Genomic DNA, 23,934 nt, shown 5'->3' on the forward strand with positions numbered 1-23,934 from the left:
ATCAACAAGCGCCGGGGCTCGTGGGAGTTTATCTCCGCGCCGGAAGCACCGTGTGCAGGCTCACCCGGGGGGGGACTGGTGTGCAAATCCTCCTACAGCGCATGCGCTAGCTGTATAGCTGCGGACTGGAGGCGGGGCGGAAGTGGCAGGAAGTAGCCTTGAGGTAGGATTGTGGGGACGGGAGTGGGTCCACCTGGCAGTGCGCTTTGGAGTGTGGAATATGAGGCTGGGTTTTGGAAACCAGCGTACCGAGGGCAGATAAAACTCTGTGATTCCTGGCTCCGCTCGCAACCTCTGTTGGGGGTCTGCTGTCTTATTTTCCCACCAGTCCTATACCTTTTTGAAGCAGCTTCTGTTACTCTCTGTTATTCAAAGGGATGACACTAACAGCAATAACAACTAAAAGTTTGTTATTGTGCTGTCTTCGGAGCAATCTTTGGAGTGTGCTATCTTTGATTGGATTTCAGTTTTCTCCTCTGTGGAGATGGTATACATCCTACAAGGTTGTTTTTGAAATACACATAAATGGCCGGGCACAGTGGCTCACGCCTGTAATCCCAGCACTTTGGGAGGCCGAGATGGGTGGATCACGAGGGCAAGAGATCAGGATACACATAAATAATAAAGGAAATAATTTTCAAGAGTTAAAAGGGCTGTGCAAGTGAAAATTCACAGAATGAGAGAAAATAGTTGCAACTCATATATCTGATAAATGATTAGTATCTAAAATATATAATGAACAAAAAAACCCCAAGCAGTTCAGTTCAAAAAAGGGCAAAGGACTTGAATAGACATTTCTCCAAAGAAGATACATTCCAAGAGAATAACTATCCACTTGGTACCTGTGGGGATTTGTTTCAGGACCCCCTGGATACCAAAATCCATGGATGCTCAAGTTCCTTATATAAAATGATGCAGTATTTGCATATAAACTATGCACATCCTCCTGTGTCATCCTAGAGATGACCAAGTCATCTCTAGATCACTTATGATACCTAATACAATGTAAATCTAAATAGTGTTGTATTGTTTAAGGAATAATGACAAAAAGTCTGTACATGCTCAGTACAGATGAAATTTGTTTTGGAATATTTCCAATTCATGGTTGGTTGAATCCATAGATGCAGAGTCCACAGATATGGAAGGCCAACTGTACAAATTGTGGATAAGCATATGAAAGAGTGCTCAACATCGCTAGTCTTTAGGGAAATGAGAATAAAAATCATGAGATACCACTTAATACCTACTAGGATAGCTATTATATATAAAAAAAAGGAAAGTAATTGTTGGCAGATGTGGAGAAATTGAAACCCTATGCATTGCTCATGGCAATGTTGAATAGTCCAGACTTTTTGGAAAAACAGTTTGATGATTCCTCAAAAAGTTAAACATAGTATAACCATATGATCAAGCAATTCCGCTTTGACATAGATGTTCAAAATAACTGAAAGAAGGAACTCAGATACTTGTATACCTATGTTTACAGTAGCATTATTCATAATAACCAAAAGGTGGAAACAACCCAGAATGTCCATCAACAGATGAATGCATAAACAAAATATGGTATATAGCTACAGATGACTTATTCAGCCTTGAAAAAGAATGAAGTTCTGATACATGCTGAAACATTGATGAACCTTGAAAATGTTATGCTAAGTGAAATGAGCCAGACAGAAAGGACTAAATACTGTTTGATTCAATTTATATGTGGTACCCAGAATAGGCACATTCCTTGAGTGAGAAAGTATAATAGAGGTCACCAGGGATTGGAGGGAGAGGGGAATGTGAGTTATTGTCTAATGGGTACCAAGTTTCTGTTTGGGATGAGGAAAAAGTTCTGAAATGGGTAGTGATGATGGCTACACATTGTGGATATATTTAATACCATTGAATGGTATACTTAAAAATAGTTAAAATGGGTTTGGGTGCAGTGGCTCATGCCTGTAATTCCAGCACTATGGGAAGCCGAGGTGGGCAGATCACTTGAAGTCAGGAGTTCGAGACCAGCCTGGCCAACGTAGTGAAACGCTGTCTCTACTAAAAATACAAAAATTAGCTGAGCGTGTTGATGTGCGCCTGTAATCTCAGCTACTTGGGAGACTGAGGCAGGAGAATCACTTGAACTCGGGAGGCAGAGGTTGCAGTGAGCTGAGATCGTGCCACTGCACTAGAGTGCCTGGATGACAGAGTGAGACTCTGTCTCAAAAAAAAAAAAAAAAAAAGAAAAAAAAAAAAAAAAAAAAAGGAAAAGATTAAAATGGTAAATTTTAGGTTATATATCTTTTACTACACACACACAAAAAGCCCTGGGCAGTCTTAATGTGCCTACCACTGTTCTAGTTCCTAAAGATACCGTAGTGAAAAAGTATAAGTCTTTTCCTTCTTGGAGCTATAATCTGGTAAGTTGGGTTGTAACAGCATTTAAAATTGATGGACACAACATGAATCATTCAATAATATTTCTGGAATAACTGGGTAACTATCTGTATTTAAAGTTGGTTACTACATTAGATCTGATGCTAACATCAATTCAAGATGGGTCAAAGATATAAATGCATAAAATAAAACCATAAAAATGCTAGAGGAATTCATGGGGGAACTTTTAAAAAAGGATAATTTTAAAATGGAGGAAGACTTTCTAAATATTAAACATAACCTAGAGGTCATAAGAGACCAGTGAATTCTACTACATGCAAATAATTATAAAGTGTGCATGAAAAACTAACCATAAGCAAAGTTAAAAAACACATAAAGTTGGAAAAAGACTTGCAACTAATATCACAAAAGACCTAGTTTCCCAAATATGTAAGGGGTTAGTGTAAGTCAGTAAGAAAAAGACCAAAGATGTGAACTTATATATCATGAGAAGGAAAAACAAATGGTTTACTCCAGTTTTTTTTTGAAATGGAGTTTCACTCTTATTGCCCAGGCTAGAGTGCAAATGGTGCAATCTTGGCTCACTGCAGCCTCCACCTCCCAGGTTCAAACAATTCTCCTGCCTCAGCCTCCTGAGTAACTGGGATTACAGGTACCCACCACCACACCCAGCTTATTTTTTGTATTTTTAGTAGAGACAGGGTTTCGCCATGTTGGCTAGGCTGGTCTCGAACTACTGGCCTCAGGTGATCCGCCTGCCTTGGCCTCCCAAAGTGCTGGGATTACAGGTGTGAGCCACCACACCCAGCCTCCAATTTTAATAAGAAAATGTAAACTGAAATTATAGTGAGAGGCCATTCAGGTTGGCATGTTTCAAAAGGTTAATAATACACTGTTGGAACATGTATGGAGTAACTGGCACTTTTGTTTATTGTTATTGGTAGTATATATTGGTACAACCTGGCTGGGCACAGTAGCTCACACCTGTAATCCCAGCACTTTGGGAGGATGAGGTGGGAGGATCACTTGACCCCAAGAGTTTGAGACTGGCCTGAACAACATAGTGAGACCCTGTCTCTATATAAAAAAAATTAAACAATTAGCTGGATATAGTGGCACACGCCTGAAATCTCAGCTACTCAGGAGGCTGAAGTAGGAGAATTGCTTGAGCCTGGGCAGTCGAGGCTGCAGTGAGCCAATGTCATGCCACTGCACTCCAGCCTGAGCAACAGAGCAAGACCCTATCATATATGTGTGTATATATATATATATATATACACACACACACACTTGTGTCATATATATACACTTGTGTGTATGTGTATTGTGTGTTTACAACTGCTATAAAGTGAAATTTGGCAATAGATAATAAAATTAAAAATGCAAATACAAGTGTCCAACAATTCAATTTATTTGTATTTGTTACAAATAGACTTATGTATGTTCAAAATGACTTATTGTTAGAGCTAAAACCATAAAACTGTAAAAGTATAAAAAGAAGACAGGAGAAAATATTTGTAACTGTGGGTTTGGTAAAAATTTATTAGACATGATACCAAAAGCACAATATATAGAAGAAAAAAATCGATAAAATGTACTTCAAAATTCAAACCTTTTGCTCTTCAAAAGACACCATTAACAAAAACAAACCACAGATTGGTAGAAAATATTTCCAAATCATATATCTGATAAAGGACTTATATCAAAAATATATGCAAAAAAAGAAGACAAATAAGCCAACTTAAAAGTGGGCAAAAGATTTGGATAGACATTTCACTAAAAATATATGAATGGTTAATAAACACATGAAAGGATACTCAGCATGGTTAGTCTCTAGGGAAATGCAAATTAAGACCATAATAAAATACCATATTAAAACCATAGAATGGCTATATTAAAATACAGTTACGGGCCCGGCGCGGTGGCTCACGCCTGTAATCCCAGCACTTTGGGAGGCCGAGGGAGGCAGATCATTTGAGGTCAGGAATTCGAGACCAGCCTGGCCAACATGGTGAAACCCTGTCTCTACTAAATACACAAAAAAATTAGCTGGGCCAGGTGGCGCGTGCCTGTAGTCTTAGCTACTGGGGAGTCTGAGACAAGAGAATTGCTTGAACCTGGGAGGTGGAGGTTGCAGTGAGCTGAGATCGTGCCACTGCACTCCAGCCTGGGCCACAGAGCAAGACTCCATCTCAAAAAAAAAAAAAAAAGAAAAGAAAATGTCCTAAAGCCGGATTATGGTAATGGTTGTACAGTTACTTAAATTTACTAAAAATTTATGAGAACAGGTGAAATCACTTAAGATGAGTGGATTTAATGGCATGTAAATTATGCTTCAATGCAATTATTTTTAAAAATGATATTTCACAAGGTTAGTCATTGCAGAATTGTTGTAAGAGCAAAAGATTGGAACCAACTTAAATATCCATTGATAGATAATGGGTTAAATAAATCATAGTCTATTTGTACAATATGGCTGTATTAAAAAGGAGTTCTTCATATAATGGTATGCAATAATCTCACAAGATGTATAATTTGATATCATTTGTCTAAAAGATAGGGGAAGGGAGGACAGTATGTATTTGAGAATGTGCTCATATATGCCTAGAAAACCTCCAGAGAGATATATAAGGAGCTAGTTTTATGATCGGGCATGGTGGCTCACACCTGTAATCCCAGCACTTCGGGAGGCTGAGGTGGGCGGATCACTTGAGGTCAGGAGTTCCAGACCAGCCTGGCCAACAGGGCGAAACCCTGGCTCTACTAAAAATGCAAAAATTAGCCGGGTGTGATGGTGGTGCCTGTAATCCCAGCTGCCCGGGAGGCTGAGGCGGGAGAATCGCTTGAACCCAGGAGGCAGAGGTTGCAGTGAGCCCAGATGGTGCCACTGCACTTCAGCAGCCTGGGCGACAGAGCAAGACTGTCTCAAAAAAAAAAAAAGAAAAATAGTATGTCTCTGAAGAGGGCAACTAGGTCGCAGGGGATGGTGGTGGAGGGAGATCTTTCACTGAATATTTGAGCCATGTGAATTATGGTCTATACAAAATGAAATAAAATCACAACACAAAAAATTGTATTCAAATCGAGGGGGGTTATTTGATCTCTTCATTTTTCTTTTACAATTTTCTCCAATAGGTGGCGCTTCTGAAACACCATACTTGTTTTATTTTATTTGAGAAACCCCAAATGTGCTCTGATGGCTTTTCTTCTCCATTTGTCACCTCTGGGAACCTTGAGTCTAGATTTAGGGCTGAAAGTCTCTCTGCTAGGAGCTTTCCAAAATGCATTGCTTTGATTCTGGGAACTCAATAGAAGGAGAACACCTGGATTAAAAAAAGAAAAATTGCAATTGGTTCAAAAAAACCAAATAATGCTTTCCACCCTGTCTTCCTGATAGAAACTTCAGGAAGATTAATTGAATCGTAACTTCTGACAGATTGACTTGTTGATTGGAAGGTTAATATAGGTTAGTGGTTCTTAACCAGGGGTGATTTTGCCCTGAAGGTGATGTTTGGACACATTTGGTAATGTCTGGACACATTTTTGATTGTCACACTGGACAATCTACCAGCATCTGGTGGAGAGAGGCCAGGGATGCTTCCATAACTCCTACAATGCACAGGTTAGCCCCTCATCACAAATAATTATTAGCCCAAAATGTTAATGGTATAGATAATGAGAAATAAATTCTAATGTAGGTTAAGATTAATATTCAGCATCTCTATGGCTTGAGGCCCTGCTCTGACAGGATTTACAGATACATAAAATTCATATTTTCCTAGGCCAAGACAATCAGTATGGCCCCAGAATTTTTAGAAAAGAGTACCCCAAACCACCTCCCAATCCCTGATCCCCAGAGTCTGATCCTTATAGCTGCTTAGGGAAGGGAGCTAGACTTAGAAGCAATTGGGAGGGCAGTTGATGCAAGGGTCCTTTATTAGAACTGGCATTGAAGAACCCACCTACTCTGAGTCCTGAGTTCAATTCCTCCTCAACTGGTTTCCTTGAAGGTGACTGTACTGGTCATCTTCTCGATCCTTGAGGGGCTGGAAAGGACAGCACAGTCATAAGGTCATTTTTTCCATCCTCTATTATTTAATTTGATGCATGTTTATTGAATGTTTTTATATGTGAGAGTTTGGAGTGGGTAGTACTTCATGGTCCTGAGGATGGAAAGAGGAAAATGAGATGGAGGCTCTTTTTTCTTTTCTTTTTCTTTTTCTTTTTTTTTTTTGAGATGGAGTCTTACTCCGTTGCCCATGCTGGAGTGCAGTGGCGCAACCGCAGCTCACTGCAACCTCGACCTCCTGGGTTCAAGTGGTCCTCTTGCCTCAGCCTCCTGAGTAGCTGGGGCTACAAGTGTGCATCACCACGCCCAGTTAATTTTTTTTGTGTTTTTAGTAGAGACAGAGTTTCGTCAGGTTGGCCAGGCTTGTCTCGAATTCCTGACCTCAGGTGATTCGCCTGTTTCGGCTTCCCAAAGTACTGGAATTATAGGCGTGAGCCATGGCCTGTCTATAGTGAGTGCCCGGCCTGTCGAGAGTTTCTTTGTGTGTCCCTCTCAGTGTGTTCTTCAACTTGTGCTCACTAGATCCTGACCTCAGTCTCTGTCAGTCCTTCTCTTTAGTTCATCTATTCTACCCAAAGTGATCTCATCATCTGGTATGCTGTTAGCAGTTTCTTACCTGTATAGGATCTTCCAAATAACATGCCCCTCTAATTACAGCAATGTCTCTTTTGTTCTTCATCCCCTTACCTGGTAGAGCTGGTCATTGGGCAACAGAGTCTGCTTGTCTGAAGCTGCACAAAAAAGAAACAGAATCCACACAAGGTAGAATGCATAATAAATTGGGTTATATTCACAAAATAGAATACTGAATAACAATAAGAGTTTTATATACACACAAGAGTATGGATAAAGCACATAAGCATGTTGTTGAGTGAAAGAAGCTACTCACAAGAATACTTAGTATATGAGTCCACTTACATAAAGAACAAAAACAAAAACAAGCAAAGTTAATCCTTGTTGTTAGAAGTCAGGACAGTGCTCACTCTTGAGGATGGTTAGTGGCTGGAGTGACCACAGGAGGGGCTTCCATGGCATTGGTAATATTGTCTTTCTTAAATTATGTGCTGACTGCATGGGTGTTTTTGCTCTGTGAATTTTTTTTTTTTTTTTTTTTTGAGCTGTATGCTTGTGATTCACTTTTCTGTATGTAAGGGTTTACTTAAAATAGGTTTTTTTTTTTGTTTTTTTTTTTTGAGACGGAGTCTTGCTGCCTTGGTCGCCCAGGCTGGGAGGTGCAGTTGGCACGATCTTGCTTCATGGCAGCTTTTACTTTCCGGTTATGCCATTCTCCTGCCTCAGGCCTCCCAAGTAGCGGGGACTTAAGGCACCCCACCACCATGCCCAGCTAATTTTTGGTATTTTTAGAAAAGGAACAGGGTTACACCATGTTAGCCCCAGGATGGTCTCGATCGCCTGACCTTCATGATCGCCCGCCTCGGCCCTCCCAAAGTGGGGTACCGCGCATGAGCCACCGTGCCCAAGCCAAGTTTTTGTTTTTTTTTTTTTTTTACACCCAGAGGATAAATCAGAGGGAGTTGTATCTTGAGACAGGTGAACATGCTGTGATAACACCAAGTATCCTTTTCTCCTGTCTCAAAGAAATACAGCCTCACCCAACTATGCACATTAGCAAGAGGCACCAACTCAGTCTCTTCTATTGGGTATGTAATGTTAGGAGGAAAGCTGAGGGTCTCAGGTGGTCCCATCTCTCATCTGAGAGCATTCTTTTACCTCTTGACTGGCGAACTCCATCCTGTCCAGCAATGAAGTAGACCCCAACAGCAAGGAAGAAAATGCTGATGATTTCGGCAAAGACAAAGCCCAATATGGTGGCTGCATTTAGTTCAATGCAGTTCTGACACACTGTGGGGAAAAGGAGAGAAAAACCTTCAGGGTGTGAAAGTTGTTTTTCCTGGATCTTTTTCTCCTGCCTATCAGCAATAATGCCCCTGTGGAGGGCAGCAGGCTATTCCTTTGTGGGTGGCAGGGCAAGGGAAGGTCCTTGCACCAAAACTCAATGCATCTTGATGTTCCTCAGTTCCCCAGGATTCCTGGGGAAGCCCATGGAGTATGTGGAACAAAGATTAGATGCTCTTCATGCTCCACTGTGCTCTAGTCCTCACTGCTGCTCACCTCATGATCGCCCCTGTCTCCCCAACCCCTTCATTCAACTCAGTTTATAGAAGGTGCTGAATTGCTCGAATGCATGGAGCCCATCCAAAGATAAAAAAGTTTTACAGGACTGGCTGTGCTTTTTCAAATAGGGTGAGGGAAGTATCTTATAGTATTTTAAAAGAGGCAAGCTGAAATTAAGAGAGCCGGTGATAATCTCACTGTTGAGGATCTATTTCCACTTTCACTCCAGACAAAAAGCTCACCAGAGCAGCAAATACTGATTAATTTCACGACGAACAGACCAAAGGGGATTACATACTTCTGTAATACACTTGGAGTGTTTTTGACTTGTCCTGTGATCCTTTACACTGATACACCCCTCGAGGGTCCTTGGCATTACTTCCCAGATTCCATTTATTTTTATGTGCAGTTAGAATGTCTACCATCTTCCCTTCTTTAAACCATGTGATATTTGTGTTTTTCACATGACAAGTCAGAAGTACCGAACCATCTTCTTGGTTATACACCTTAAGCTTGCGGTTTTCTGAAATGAGAAAAGCCATGGTTCTATTAAGGATCTTGCCTCTGAAATTCTCCCTGCTTCTGCCTACCAGGAGATCATTAGAGTAACGTTTCACAAACTTTGATGTGCGCATGAATCACATGGGGATCTTGTTAAAATTTCAGGTGCTATTTAGTAGTTCTGGGGAGGGGAGATTCTGCATTACTAACATGCTCTCAGGTGACGCCAATATCTGCATCAGGGGATGAAGAATAAAAGAGACATTGCTGTAATTAGCAGGGGTAAAACTTTGGGATTTGGGGGCATGTTATTTGGAAGGTACTATACAGGTAAGAAACTGCTAACAGCATACCAGATGATGAGATCACTTTAGGTAGAATAGATGAACTAAAGAGAAGGATTGACAGAGACTGAGGTCAGGATCCCAAGTGACACCAAAACCTGATGGTTCATGGGTCACAGTTTGAGATGTGTCTAGCTACTAGGGTCCTGTTTCTCCTGTAAGAGACCAGTTAAATGCTTAGCTACAGGCAAGCTGCCCAGAGAAGGTTATGTCAGGTCACTGATTTGGTTGACAATAGTGACATCACCTATCTATCCTCATCCTTTCATTCATTCTAAACTGTTCGCTCATGTAGGACTACTCTTGTAGGAAGCCAAATTTCCATCAATATTCTGAGTCTGAGTATAGAAAGAAGCCATGTCTCCTACCTTCAAATGATTGGGCCAAAGTACCTGTAAAGACAGAAGAGAGATAGAGTATTAGCTGGGCATGGAGTTGTTCAGATGCCCTGAAGTATTTCCATGGTTATTTAACGCCAACATGAAGAAAGATCCAAATCCATGAAAATGATAGTATCTATACTTAGTTATCTGGATTGTAGACTAGATCACCCAACTGAATTCAAGGTGATAATAAATAATTTGTCTCATCTTTGTCCTGGTATCCTGGGAGGGTGTTTCTAACCCTTGGAATTTCATGAGTGACAGGAGTGGCTTTGTTATCTGTGGTGGACCCTTAGACCATACCTGAGTTTATGCCATGGCAATGACTCAGGATAGTGCTGGTCAAGACCAACCATATGGTAAGAGGATTGCAGCTTGGAAACTAGTGGTATCAGCCCCAGGAAGGGAACCTAGAGATTGAGATCAGTCAAGTGGTCAATGATTTAATCAATCATGCCTATGTAAAGATACCTCAGTACAAACTTGGTGGAGCTTCCTGGTTGGTGAACCCAACAATGTGCTGGCAGAGTGTGGGAGAGTGCTGGGGGTGATGTGTTCTAATTCCATGGGGAGAAAGCATGGAGGCTCTGTGTTCGGGACCCTCCTGGACCTTGCCCTTTTCATTTAGCTGGTTCTGATTTTATTTTTTAGTAAAACTGAAATAGGAAGTACAGCACTTTCTTAAGTTCTGTGAGTTATTCTATCAAATTATCAATGAGAAGGGTCATGGGGATCCTTAAGATTGTAGGCAGTTTGTCAGAAGTGTGAGTGGTCTGGGGTCCCCTGAACTTGTAGCTGGCATTTAAAGTGAGGGCAATCTGGTTGGGAACCATGCTCTTAACCTGTAGGGTCTGACACTAATTTGGGGGGTTAGCATCAGAATTGTATTGTAATATATGTAAGTAAGGATATTGCCTATCCAGTCGAGAACACTCTGCTCCTTGAGAAGCTAATGCCCTGGCAAGGAGTGGGTGTGCACTATCCAAAGCCTTTAGGCTGAGTTCCTTATAAAATCTTCAGCTTTGGTGATCCTTTTTTTGTAGAAACCCTGGATGTCCCAGGGAAGTTAGCTATTCAATTAGTCCTCAAATCTGTCTCAAAACTCAGAGTTGACTGGGAGCAGCGGCTCATGCCTGTAATCCCAGCACTTTGGGACACTGAGGTGGGCAGATTGCTTGAGCCTAGGAGTTAGAGACCAGCCTGGGCAACATGGTGAAACCCTGTCTCTACAAAGAAATACAAAAAAATTAGCCTGGCATAGTGGTATGCACCTGTAGTCCCGGCTACTCAGGAGGCTAAAGTGGAAGCAACAGTTGAGCCTGGGAAGTGGAGGTTGCAGTGAGCCGAGATTGCACCACTGCACTCCAGCCTAGGTGTCAAAGCAAGACTCTGTCTCGAAAAAACAAAAACAAACAAACAAAACCTTAGGGTAGTAGAGTTGCGTGGTAGACATACTACAGAGATCTGGCACTTGGATTCAATTCGATTAGATTTAATCCAAACATTTAACGAGCACTATTATGACCTAAAATTAGATATTATGAAAGAAAAGAGTGCTGATATGAAGAATCAACCGCTGCTTCCAAAGTTTATGACGAAGTGAAAAAATTAAAACATATATGCAATTAATTTAATAGAACATATACATTATCTTTTAGTGCTTATATGACTGCATATGAAAAAAGGGTAGAAGCTATTAATTTTGACCAAGGGTGAGGGTCAGGGAAAGCTTAAGAGAGGAAATGACATTTGTCTGGGCCCTGAAGAGTAAGCAGGAATATACCAGACAGAGAAAGGCATTCTGAGTAGAAAGAATAGCTGAATAAGATACAGCTTTGAAAAAGGACAAGAGAGGTAGTGTGGCTAGTCATGGAGTGTGTGTGATAGGGAGAGGTGGTCATGAGTCAAAGTATAATGGAAATAAAAGAAGTGAACTGTCTTAGAACCTCATGCAGGGCTGGATTATCTTTGAACAGTATCCAATGCAGTGCCTGGAACATGGTAGGAACTTTATTTGTTGAATGAATGTGCAAATGAATAAATGAGCAAATGGGAGAAAAAGCAAGACAAACAGATAAAGAAGTTTCTAACTAGTTATTCTCCTGACCACCTGGTTAGAAGACTGAGAGAAGACAGATATCCCCCATTCTAAATTGGATTCAGGAAAGGAGATTGCACTGATCGTTGACATAGTTTTTTAAATTTTTTTCGAGACATCTTTTTTTTTTTTTCTTGCTCTGTCACTCAGGCTGAAGTACAGTAGTGCGATCATGACTCACTGCAGCCTCGAGCTCCTGGGCTCAAGCAATCCTCCCACTTCAGTTTCCCAAGTAGCTGGCATAAGTGCATGCCACCATGCCTGGCTAATTTTTGTAGTTTTTGTAGACACAGGGTATCCCTCTTTTGCCCAGGTTGGTCTTAAACTCCTGGTCTCAAATGATCCTCCCTCCCTGGCCTCCCAAAGTGTTGGGATTATAGCCTTGAGCCACTGTGCCTGGCCCATTGACATCTTTTAATGTTGCATATCTGAGTGAGGTTTCCTTTTAGGACTTAAGATGTCATATAGCCACATTTCTTTTTTTTGTTTGTTTGTTTGTTTGTTTTTTTGAGACAGAGTCTCATGCTGTCGCAGAAGCTGGAGTGCAGTGGGCACCGTGTTGGATCACTGCAACCTCCATCTCCTGGGTTCAAGCAATTCTCCTGCCTCAGCCTCCTGACCAGCTGGGATTACAGGCGCCCACCACTACGCCCAGCTAATTTTAAAAATATTTTTAGTAGAGATGGGGTTTTACCATTTTGACCAGGATGGTCTCGAACTCCTGACCTCAGGTGATCCATCCGCCTCAACCTCCCAAAGTGCTGGGATTACAGGCGTGAGCCACCACGCCCATCCCTGCCACATTTCTGGATTGGCTGACATGAGAACTCCCAGACAGTGGAGGAGTTGTTCAAGTACACATAGCTCATTATGTGTCCAAGCTGGATCCACAGCTCAGGTTTTCTACTGCTCAACTCTATGCTCTTTCCACGATATGCAGCCACCTCACCCAGGCTTGAGAGTTGCTCCTCAACCTGTGTTGTCTTTAGCTGACTTTTCATCCCATTTCTCTCAGAAATAATTCTATTCTAAACTCTCACTGTCCTCTTCAAGTCTCCCAACCGGCCATCACCCAGCTCAGTTTCTGCAGGTGGGATTGCCTCCCACCTGGATTTTTTTAGAACACGGAAGCTGTTATTGTCCTTTCTCCTTTAGCTTCCTTTCCCTTTATAAACCTATCTGTGGCCAGCGCCGTTTGCACTTCCTTTCTCCTGGTCTTAGAGGGTGACGTTGCCTTCCCCTCTGTGCTCTTGACCCCACTCTTTGTTTTTTTTTTTTTTTTTTGAGACGGAGTCTCGCTCTGCTGCCCAGGCTGGAGTGCAGTGGCCGGATCTCAGCTCACTGCAAGCTCCACCTCCTGGGTTTATGCCATTCTCCTGCCTCAGCCTCTGGAGTAGCTGGAACTACAGGCGCCCGCCACGTCGCCCGGCTAGTTTTTTGTATTTTTTAGTAGAGACGGGGTTTCACCGTGTTAGCCAGGATGGTCTCGATCTCCTGACCTCGTGATCCACCCGTCTCGGCCTCCCAAAGTGCTGGGATTACAGGCTTGAGCCACCGTGCCCGGCCTTGACCCCACTCTTGCCACTGTCCTTCCACCATCAACTCCAGGACCCTGCTCTACTCATCATCTTCTCCTTTAGCTTAGAAATGTGCTCAAGTTTCTCTCACCCTCAGAAACATTTATTCTTAGACTCTACTTCCTCCTCGACCTACCACCCAGTCTTTTCTCCCTCCTCATCCAAATTTCTTTAAAGAATAGTCTACTCTTGCTGACCTCATCACCTGACCTTCACCTTCTACCAATTTTCACTTGGCTTCCACTCTCAATACCCCACTGAAACTGTGCTAAATCACCCATGATGCATATTCTGCCACATCCCACAGACTTAAACTTTTAAATATATTCTTATATTAGTGGGCTTTCTTTAACATTTTATACTCTTGGTAATTCTCTCCTTCTAGAAGCTCTCTACTCCCTTGGTTTCCAAGGTAGTGCATACATTTGATTATTTCAGCTCTTTGATTCTCCTTTTATCTCTTTCCTGGAATTTTTTTTTTCTCTAACTGCCCCTTAAAATTGGTGCCCGCACTGTTCCATCTTCAGTCACCTCTTCCTCGTATAGTACTTATGTGACTTCAGCAAATTCTATGGTTTTAACTTTCCCAGTATGTCCAGACTCCAGGCATCAACCCAGTTCATCCACTTCCTGTTGGATATTTCCAACGGAGTATTCATGCAGGCACCTATGCTGTACCATACACTCAGTCTGGCACCATGAAAACTAATCTCTCCAATGAGACTGTGGTTCTGTGGAGCATAAGTGTTTTATTCATTTTTATTTCCTCATGGCATATCACATATTAGGATCTCACCCATCTTTGTTGACCAGTTGGCCAACTGCCCAACTGAGTGAATGGACGTTTCATAGGTCGACTGCTAACCCCCGGCTCTGAAGTAGGGAACATATACTTTTTCCTTTTAGTTTCCTGGCCTATGCCCTTTTGGGCTGCGTTCAAATCTAAGATGGCGGTAACAGGGTCCTCTCTTTAGCCAGTGAAGTACTCTGTTTGCATTTTTCAGAGACAAGGATTCCTTCTCCTCCGTGGGACACTGTTTCTCTCTAGCAGAGAACAGTTAAGAGGCTCCATTTTGCCCTTCTTTGAACTCTAAGGTGACAGCAGAAGTAGGCTCAAGGTTAGGGATCCCAATATTCCTGTCTCAGTAGTGATGGGTTCTTCCCTTGAGCCCTTCCCCAGGCTGCCAGACCCCTAGTAGGCCCTTACCTTGAAGAAGAATGATAGCCAGGATGAAGCCAGTCAGGCCCTTCCCCTGTTCCATGTCAGTCTCTGTCCTCTGGCAAAAATACAGAGCAGCCCTTAGCAGCCAGCCTGTGCAGCAGCTAGACTGGCTCCGCCCATCACCGTTCGGGCTGGGGCCCTTGAGAGAAGGCAAGAACCCAGAGCCTCCACCCTCTGCTGCAAGTGTGGGTAGCAGGGGCCTCAGCAGGGCTGCAGGTGCAGATGCCTTTTATTTTTCCGTTAAAGAGGGTGGAGGTGGTGGGGAAGGAGAGGGAGAGAGTGCTGGATTCCCACTCAGAGACTCATCTTGCACAGGGAACTGCAATGGATTCTGGGTGGGAGATGGTACTGGGACCATTTCTTCATGAGGGGGATAAATGTCCCTGTCATTAGTTGTTAGGATTGTAGCCAGTTGTTACTCGTTGTTAGTTGTTATTGCTATAGGTAATGAATTTAGGAGGAACTCTCACCTTCTTGGGGCTGGACCTCCGAATGGAAAGCCACCTCAGTCCAGGCCTTCATTCGGGAATTTTTTTCACTTTTTTTTTTTTCTTTTTTAAGATAGAGTTTCACTTTGTTGCCCAGGCTGGAGTGCAGTGGCACTGTCTCAGCTCACTGCAACCTCCACCTCCTGGGATCAAGCGATTCTCCTGCCTCAGCCTCCTGAGTAACTGGGATTACAGGCACGTGCCACCAAATTTTTGTATTTTTAGTAGAGACGGGGTTTCACCATGTTGGTCAGGCTGGTCTCAAACTCCTGACCTTGTGATCCGCCTGCCTCAGCCTCCCAAAGTGTTGGGATTATAGGCGTGAGACACGGCACCTGGCTTCACTGTTCTTTTGAGATCATGGAATAGGTGCCTGGAAGGGAATAGGTGGAACAATTCTGAGGACAGGCCAGCACATTTTCAGGGGCCAGAGCCCGGACTGAATGTCTAGGATCTCAGGCCCCTGTCTCCCTCAGCTAGTCAGTCAGTGAGCCAACAAAAATGTGCAGAGCTCCCATTATGTGCCAGGCATAAGATATAGCAGTGAGCAAGACAGGCATGACTCTGTTCCCAGGTAAGTGACAGTCTAACTGCAGTAGTGTGAAGAGTTTCAGATCCTCGTAGGCCACAGGGGAAAAACGTCCATTTGTCTCCCCAGGAGGCTCAATATTGCCTGTGAGTCAATTATATTATTATTAATAACTACCCCTTATTGAGCACATATGATGTGTGAGGCACCATGCAAACATCTTGTTTGAATCCTTATAATGGTGCTAATGGAATAAGACTCTGAAAAATTTCATGGGTGGCCCAGGCCCCACAGGTAGGCAGTATTGGACCCAGGATTCAAATCTCTGGCTGGGGTCCCTAAAGCCCAGCCTCCCACTGACAAGAAGCTGCTAGAGCTGGTGTCCCTGGCTGCCTAGTGAAGGGTCCTGAGAAAGATCAACCTCCATGAGAAGTATAGCTGCTACGGCTTGCGCTATGGGGCCGATGGCTTCTCTCAAGGGACTTCGAGATGCGGCGGTTTTTAGGTGGTGCGTAAATGTAGTTGCATTGTCAATAGGGACGCTAAAGTTCATGCTACCTTTTCCATGTTCTCTACCAGCTCCCTGCTCAGAGATAGAGCAATTTACACCTGCTTCCTTCCTACCCTACCCCTAGCCCACCCCCACCCTGACAATTTCCCATCATCAAGGGCAGAAAGTAGAGAAGCAGACATCTTCTAGTTCCTCCCCCACTCTTCTCTTTCCGGTACCTGTGAGTCAGCTGGGGGAGGGCAGCTCTCACCAAGGCTGATAGTTCGGTGACCTGGCTTTATCTACTGGATGAGTTCCACTGGGAGATGGAACATAGCATGTTTCTGTCTGGCCTGGTACTGGCTACCCTTCTCTCCCAAGGTAAGGCTACTCCAGGTGGGTGGGGGAAGGGACCTGAGAGGGACATTACTGTTGGGAGTGAGGCCCACTTGAAAGTGTTTCTTGCCAGGCACGGTGGCTCACACCAGTAATCCCAGAACTTTGGGAGGCTGAAGTGGGAGGATCCCTTGAGGCCAGGAGTTTGAGACCAGTCTGAGCAACACGATGAGACTCTATCTTTACAAAAAACAAAAGAATGAGCCAGGCGTGGTGGTGCACAGCTGTGGTCCCAGCTACTTGAGAGGCTGAGGCAGGAGGGTCACTTGAGTCTGGGATTTCAAGGCTTCAGTGAGATGTGATCATGCCACTGCCCTCCAACTTGGGCAACCCCACGAGACCTTATCTCAAAAAAAAAAAAAAAAAAAAGTGCTTCTCGGTGCTAGCTTCAATTCACCAGGCACCCCAGGGTGTCAGGAGGGCAGGGCCAGGATGTAGCATAGAGTCTGGGAAACAGGTTCTTGGCTTTGACTGACTCCGGCCACGGGTGCATGTGGGCCTAGAATGTCTCTCAGAAGGCCTTAGGCCAGAGATTTGTAGGAAATAGCTCAATATGTATGTACCTGAATCTGGGACTGGCCATGGGAGCACAACTTCCTGCACTACTCCTTTTAGGGCTGATGGCCTCTGGAATCAGGACTCTTGTTCGTTTGGCCATGATTATGTCACCCCTGGAGGCATGTCCTAGCACTCATGGGACTGCTTTAAGACAGAAGTTAACTTTAGGTTGAGCAGGAGGGAGGGAAGATTTGAGGGGTTGTTACATGGGAGGATTTTAACTCATCTCAGTTTGCCAATTTCAGTTTTAAAATGGAAAGTCCCATGTCCCAGAAACCCCTTCAATGCTAAGCAAACTGGGTCCAATGGTCACCTGATAGTCGACTGCACTAGGACACTCAGGATTTCCACTGGAGACAGATCCCTGAAGAGGACGTGACTGTAGGATGTGAAACATTTGATGTGCTTGTGTCTCCCTGAGCATACATGCATACTCTTCCAACCTGCTTCAGAAGTGTGAGCAGCAGCTATTTCAGGGTTTTCTAGAAGATGCTCTTGTATCCAAATTTGTGACTGAGTGTGAAGCCCAGGATGAATGAATGTAGACTCCACTTTTCCGTGTTTGGAGGCGTAGACTGTAGTGCCTCTGTGGCCTGTGGAGATGTGCTCAGGCTTTCAAAGGAACTCACTGCATCTGGAATGTTGCTACACCCACCTCCAGCCCTAAAAGTCTCCCACAACACGTGACTTGTGAGGAGCTCTAGGGATGGATTCAATAAAAATTTTTTTCCTGTTCTCCTCCTTCTAACCAAGGGTGGAAAACTGTACATGAGATTTGCCCTGGTCCCCTTCTGGACCACTGGGCTGGTAATTCAGGAACTGGTAAACCAGCTGGTCTCCATCCACAGCCATCCCTGACCCTGGGAAAGCCTTCAGTATTGAGAGCCCCACTTTCTTGGTTGTCAATGGAGCAGGGGCAGTGAGGAACGATGAGGACAAGAAGCTGAAGTGGGAGTGTTGTAGATGGCTGGAAAGTAGAATTAGATGTTTCCTTGAAGAAAAAATGCAGACGTTTCCAACCAAAGAATGTTCTTCTGTCTTTCCATATGTTCCGGGTGCTTCAGTGGTCCGTGCTCCCCCTACTCCTCATCAGCGGTCTGGATTCCTTTCCAGGAAAGTGCTTGGATCAACCCTGCTCTGAGGGGTCCTCTTTTGCACCAAGGCCCCAAGACCTGTCCTCTGCTTGAATGGCATCCTCATGTCCCTCTTGACCCCTGCAGTTGGTGGGAAACTTTCTGAAGGCTTTTTCTTGTGACTTCCGTCTCTCTTGATAGAAACCATAAACGGTCCTGGACCAGGAAAATGGTCTCTGTTAAGTATGAGCTTCCGCAGAACAAAGGGCTTGGTGCAGACCAAAGAGCTATCTCCAATTGTGATATTTTTTCCCCTTTAGTGAGCCCCTTCAAGATACCTGTAGAGGAACTTGAGGACAGAGTGTTTGTGAGATGCAATACCAGCGTCACATGGGTAGAGGGAACGGTGGGAACACTCCTCACAAATAATACAAGACTGGACCTGGGAAAACGCATCCTGGACCCACGAGGAATATATAGGTGTAATGGGACAGATATATACAAGGACAAAGAATCTACTGTGCAAGTTCATTATCGAAGTATGTGCTCCCTGAACCTTTTGGGTTGGAATGGGTGGGGCTTCTGGACGTGAGAACTTTCTGGCTAGAGAGGGTTGTGGTGAGCCCATCTGTTCTCTAAACAAAGTGAGGCCACTCTTGTAATGGTACGGAGCCAGATTTGGGGACCTTCAAAGTGGAAGAGAGAGTTTAACACAGCAAGACAGAGCAGTAGGGGTCATGTTACTGCAGTCTCGGTTGGGTGAGAGGTTTGGCCCACCACCTTGTTCAAGGTCCCCCACAAAGCTGAGATTGTTTCTTGGCTCTTCTCAGGGATTCCTTGGGATGCAGGGTGGAGGAAGGTGTGGCAAGGCCATCACCAGGCCTTTCTCCCAGAGTCTTATTGAAGTTTGGGTTTTAGCATGAGAGATCTAAGTGTTGCCCTAGGAGGCAGAGATGATTCCCTGATCTTAAAGGCTCTCAACCTCTCCTCTCTCCTCCCTTCCCCCACAGTGTGCCAGAACTGTGTGGAGCTGGATCCAGCCACCCTGGCTGGCATCATTGTCACTGATGTCATTGCCACTCTGCTCCTTGCTTTGGGAGTCTTCTGCTTTGCTGGACATGAGACTGGAAGGCTCTCTGGGGGTTAGTGGAAGAGCTGAGCGCGCGTGTGTGTGTGTGTACCAGTGAACTTATGCACCAGTTAAGGAATGGGGCTGGTGGTAGGTTTAGTCTCAGCTGGGAGTTACTCTTGCAATCTTCTAAAGACTCCTAGAACTTTGACTGTTGAGAGAACTTGTGTGTTCATATCACTAATGCAGACTTCTGAGGGTGTGGGAGGGTGGATCTCACTGTCCCATCTGCTAGGCCGTTGATGTCTCTCTCTGGTTCTTCTAGCTGCCGACACACAAGCTCTGTTGAGGAATGACCAGGTCTATCAGGTGAGCCTTGAGGGGAAGGAGGGCTGACACTGAATGCTGTTTGCACGTGGGAAGGGTCCTACTGTGGAGTTCATCGCTGGGTGTGACTGGAGAGGTCAGACAGGAACTCTCATCGTCGGGGCCTGCTGGGGCCCTTCCTCGAAGAGTTCTAACCCTGCCTCCTGACCGTTTGCTCTTCTCCTCTCTTAGCCCCTCCGAGATCGAGATGATGCTCAGTACAGCCATCTTGGAGGAAACTGGGCTCGGAACAAGTGACCCTGAGACTGGTGGCTTCTAGAAGCATCCATTACCAACTGTACCTTCCCTTCTTGCTCAGCCAATAAATATATCCTCTTTCACTCATCAGGTGCCTGGACTTCTTAAGGCTCCTGGGCAAGGCATGGGAGTTGTCCTGATTTGTCTGGGATCTCGCCCTCCTACCTTTCTGTTCCTTCCTTCATCTCCTTCCTTCCTCTGCCCCACACACACAGTGTGTTGGGCGACTCTCGCCACATCCTGGCTGTCTGGTGTTTCTAGCTCACAGGGCTCCCTGGGTGAAGGGTCTGCGCCACCACATTCCCACAGTTACTTGTTGACTCCAGTCCCTATCACAACCCTTTTTGGGTTTTGGCTGCCTCATTCAGCTGAGGGTAGGCTGCTGTGTTGAGGAGCCCAGGCACACAGAATTTTCCATGACGTCATGAACGGGGGTGGCAGAGACAACAAGAGGCCCTGGGACTAGTTTCTCACCAAGACTCAGAGGGTGTGTGTGACAAAGTCCCACTGCTGCTAAGGGGATGACCTCAACTCTATGGCCCTGCTGACCAGGTGCCACTAGCTGTAAGGAGGTCTTACCTAAGCCCCTTTCGTATCCCCTTCCTCTGTATCATAGGCACCATTTTAGCTTCCTTTCTCCAGGACCTGTTGCTGGCTTACTCCTGCCTTCTGCATTATAAACTGGGATCAGAAACCGTTCACCAATTAAAGCACATTATCCTGCTCCATCTACCTGGAAAACAGGAGTTTGAGACAGTTTTTTTGTTTTGTTTTGTTTTTGTTTTTTGAGATGGAGTCTCACTCTGTTGTTCAGGCTGGAGTGCCGTGGCATGATCTCGGCTCACTGTAACCTCTGTCTCCTGGTGTCAAGTGATTCTCCTGCCTCAGCCTCCCGAGTAGCTGGGATTACAGGCATGTGCCACCAAGTTCAGCTAATTTTTGTATTTTTAGTAGAGACAGGGTTTCATCATGTTGGCCAGGCTGGTCTCAAACTCTTGACCTCAAATGACCCACCCACTCAGCCTCCAAAAGTGCTGGGATTACAGGCATGAGCCACTGCACCTGGCTGAGACAGGGATATTTTCAATAGATGCCATCTTCTATTACTTCTAATAGTAGTGGTTCTAGGCTGGGCACAGTGGCTTATGCATATAATCCCAGCACTTTAGGAGACAGAGGCAGGGGGATCACTTGAGCCTAGGAGTTCAAAACCAGCCTGGGCAACATAGCAACATCTTGTCTCGACCAATAAATAAATAAATAAATAAATAAATAAATAAATAAATAAATAAATCAGCTGGGTGCAGTGGTGGGCACCTGTAGTTGTAGCTATTTGGGAGGCTGAGGTGGGAGGATTGCATGAGGCCAGGAATTGGAGGCTGCAGTGAGCTATGATTGTGCCACTGCACTCTGGCCTGGGCTACAGAGTGAGACTCTATCTTAAAAAAAAACAGCCGTGGTTCTGAAACTTTGGAGGCCTGAGGGATTTATTAAAAATATAAACGTGGCTGGGCGTGGTGGCTCACACCTGTAATCCCAGCACTTTGGGAGGTTGAGGTGGGCAGATCACAAGGTCAGGAGATTGAGATCATCCTGGCCAACATGGTGAAACGCTGTTTCTACTAAAAATACAAAAATTAGCTGGGCATAGTGATGCACGCCTGTTATCCCAGCTACTTGGGAGGCTGAGGCAGGAGAATTGCTTGAACCCGGGAGGCAGAGGTTGCAGTGAGTTGAGATTTCGCCACCGCACTCCAGCCTGGTGACAGAGTGAGACTCGGTCTCAAAAAAAAAAATTTATTTTTTAAAAACATAAATTTTAAAAGTGCTAGAGATGCACTCTAGGCAGGGTGTTTCCAGATGATTCTGAAACAGCCCAAATTCAAAGAGTCTCTGGTTTAGAGGAAGAATTGAGGCCACTTTCTCTCCTATGTCCTTTATGCCTGTTCCTGGATCCCAGAGCAGGGGATTCCTTCTTTTGTTCTCTGATTACACAAATAATTTAAAGAGCTTCTGGAAAGTTTAATGACTGAGAATTTCCTAGACCTGGGTTCCCAAAGGAGAAAAGAATTAGTAACCACGTAGCCAGAGAATTGGATGATTCTGCCCACCATCTTCTCAAGATACATAGAGACCCTAATTTCGTGAGAGACAGAACGAATGTCTAATTCACATGTTTCATTCATAGTTCTGAGTTATCCCTATCCTTTTTATCCCTATTCCTGCAGTTGTCCTAACCCAAGATCCTACTTTCCCATTGGATTCTCTACCTTGATCATCCCTTCCATGGCTTGTATCTAACCAACACTCTGGATCCTTCCCACGTTCCACACACTCATAATACCTTGTATTCCTCAAATTCTTTTACATCCCTCATTCCCCAGTTCTCAACACTGGCTGCACACTGGAATCTCCTGGGAGCTTTAAAAACACTGGTGCCTGGTCAGGTGCAGTGGCTCATGTCTGTAATCCCGGTACTTTAGGAGGCTGAGGTGGGTGGATCACTTGGGCTCAGGAGTTCGAGACCAGCCTGGGCAATACTGGAGAAACTCCATCTCTACAAAAATACACAAAAAAATTAGCTGGTGTGGTGATGCGCACCTGTAGTCCCAGACACTTAGGACACTGAGGTGGGAGGATCAGCTGAGCCTGGGGAGGTCAAGGCTGCAGTGGGCCATGATTTCACCACTGCACTCCAGCCTGGGCAACAGAGTCAGACCCTGTCTCAAAAAAGAAAACAGAAACAAAAAACAGTCATGCTAGCTGAGTGTGCTAGTGTGCACCTGTAATCCTAGCTACTCGGGAGGCTGAGGCCAGAGGATTGTTTGAGTCCAGGAGTTCAAAGATGGAGTAGTGATCTCCACACCTGGCAAATTTTTAAGTTTTTTTTTGGTAGAAACAGGATCTTGTTTTGTTACCCAGACTGGTCTTGAGTTCCTGGGTTTGATAGATTTCACCAGTGATGTTACCTACGTCTGAAGTGATCCTTCCTCTTCAGCCTCCTAAAGTGCTGGGATTTACGGGCATGAACCATCACACCGGGCAAGGTGAAACTTTTTTTTTTTTTTTTTTGATGGAATCTTACTCTGTCACCCAGGTTGAAGTGCAATGGCCTGATCTTGGCTTACTGCAACCTCTGCCTCCCAGGTTCAAGTGATTCTCCTGCCTCAGCATCCTGAGTAGCTGGGATAACAGGTGCCCACCACCATACCTGGCTAATTTTTGTATTTTTAGTAGAGAAAGGGTTCTACCACATTGGCCATGCTGGTCTTAAACCCCTGACTTCAGGTGGATCTGCCGGCCTTGGCCTCCCAAACTGCTGAGATTACAGGCATGAGCCACCGTGCCTGGCCCCAAACGTTTAAAGGGAGTTGTTTTAGCTACTCTAAGTCCATTTTAATTGGCTCCTCAGTTACTACAAAAATGCCTGCTGGGATTTTGATCAAGATTCTAGATCAATTTGGGGAGAATTAACATCTTAACAATATTGAGTCTTTTCATACATGAACATATATTTTGCCAGATTATTCCTAAATACTTTATATTTTTGATGCTGTTGTATGTGCTTTTTTGTTTGTTTGTTTGTTTGTTTGTTTGTTTTTTTGAGACGGAGTCTTGCTCTGTCGCCCAGGCTGGAGTGCAGTGGCCGGATCTCAGCTCACTGCAAGCTCCGCCTCCCAGGTTCATGCCATTCTCCTGCCTCAGCCTCCCGAGTAGCTGGGACTACAGGCGCCCGCCACTGCACCCGGCTAGCTTTTGTATTTTTTAGTAGAGACGGGGTTTCACCGTGTTAGCCAGGATGGTCTCGATCTCCTGACCTCGTGATCCGCCCGTCTCGGCCTCCCAAAGTGCTGGGATTACAGGCTTGAGCCACCGCGCCCGGCCACATGTTTGTTTGTTTTTTTAGAGGCAGGGTTTTGCTCTGTCACTCAGGCTGAAGTACAGTGGCATGATCACAACTCACTGCAGCCTTGAACTTCTGGACTCAAGTGATCCTCCCA

The 23,934-nt window shown here is 44.7% G+C and overlaps 2 protein-coding genes across 2 annotated transcripts; one reads left to right on the plus strand and one right to left on the minus strand.

Annotated features, from left to right (window-relative positions):
* Nucleotides 1-5,537: 5,537 nt before the first annotated feature.
* Nucleotides 5,538-14,840, minus strand: CD3G (CD3 gamma subunit of T-cell receptor complex). The gene is made up of 7 exons (XM_017883074.1): nucleotides 14,692-14,840; nucleotides 9,795-9,818; nucleotides 8,880-9,104; nucleotides 8,177-8,308; nucleotides 7,133-7,176; nucleotides 6,339-6,422; nucleotides 5,538-5,699 (listed from the first exon to the last, which is right to left on the minus strand). The coding sequence occupies exons 1-6, from the start codon at nucleotides 14,744-14,746 to the stop codon at nucleotides 6,357-6,359; spliced, it is 546 nt and encodes a 181-aa protein (XP_017738563.1). The 5' UTR covers nucleotides 14,747-14,840; the 3' UTR covers nucleotides 5,538-5,699; nucleotides 6,339-6,356.
* Nucleotides 14,841-16,463: 1,623 nt separating this feature from the next.
* Nucleotides 16,464-20,020, plus strand: CD3D (CD3 delta subunit of T-cell receptor complex). The gene is made up of 5 exons (XM_017883070.1): nucleotides 16,464-16,594; nucleotides 18,561-18,779; nucleotides 19,251-19,382; nucleotides 19,635-19,678; nucleotides 19,868-20,020. Exons 1-5 carry the CDS (start codon nucleotides 16,540-16,542, stop codon nucleotides 19,931-19,933), a joined length of 516 nt encoding a protein of 171 aa, XP_017738559.1. The 5' UTR covers nucleotides 16,464-16,539; the 3' UTR covers nucleotides 19,934-20,020.
* Nucleotides 20,021-23,934: the final 3,914 nt, after the last annotated feature.

The sequence above is a fragment of the Rhinopithecus bieti genome, unplaced genomic scaffold (genome assembly GCF_001698545.2).
Source record: "Rhinopithecus bieti isolate Rb0 unplaced genomic scaffold, ASM169854v2 scaffold_11964, whole genome shotgun sequence".
NCBI classification, from domain to species: Eukaryota; Metazoa; Chordata; class Mammalia; order Primates; family Cercopithecidae; genus Rhinopithecus; species Rhinopithecus bieti.

What these genes read in the sequence shown, in the direction of transcription:
- CD3D (XM_017883070.1), top strand. Translation starts at nt 16,540, where the DNA reads ATGGAACATAGCATGTTTCTGTCTGGCCTGGTACTGGCTACCCTTCTC. An exon ending in GGCTACCCTTCTCTCCCAAG is followed by an intron (nt 16,595 to 18,560) that starts GTAAGGCTACTC and finishes TTTCCCCTTTAG; the next exon opens with TGAGCCCCTTCAAGATACCT. An exon ending in GGAATGACCAGGTCTATCAG is followed by an intron (nt 19,679 to 19,867) that starts GTGAGCCTTGAG and finishes CTCCTCTCTTAG; the next exon opens with CCCCTCCGAGATCGAGATGA.
- CD3G (XM_017883074.1), bottom strand. Translation starts at nt 14,746, where the DNA reads ATGGAACAGGGGAAGGGCCTGACTGGCTTCATCCTGGCTATCATTCTT. An exon ending in ACTCCAAGTGTATTACAGAA is followed by an intron (nt 8,309 to 8,879) that starts GTATGTAATCCC and finishes TTTTCCCCACAG; the next exon opens with TGTGTCAGAACTGCATTGAA. An exon ending in TGGAGTTCGCCAGTCAAGAG is followed by an intron (nt 7,177 to 8,176) that starts GTAAAAGAATGC and finishes TTTTTTGTGCAG; the next exon opens with CTTCAGACAAGCAGACTCTG.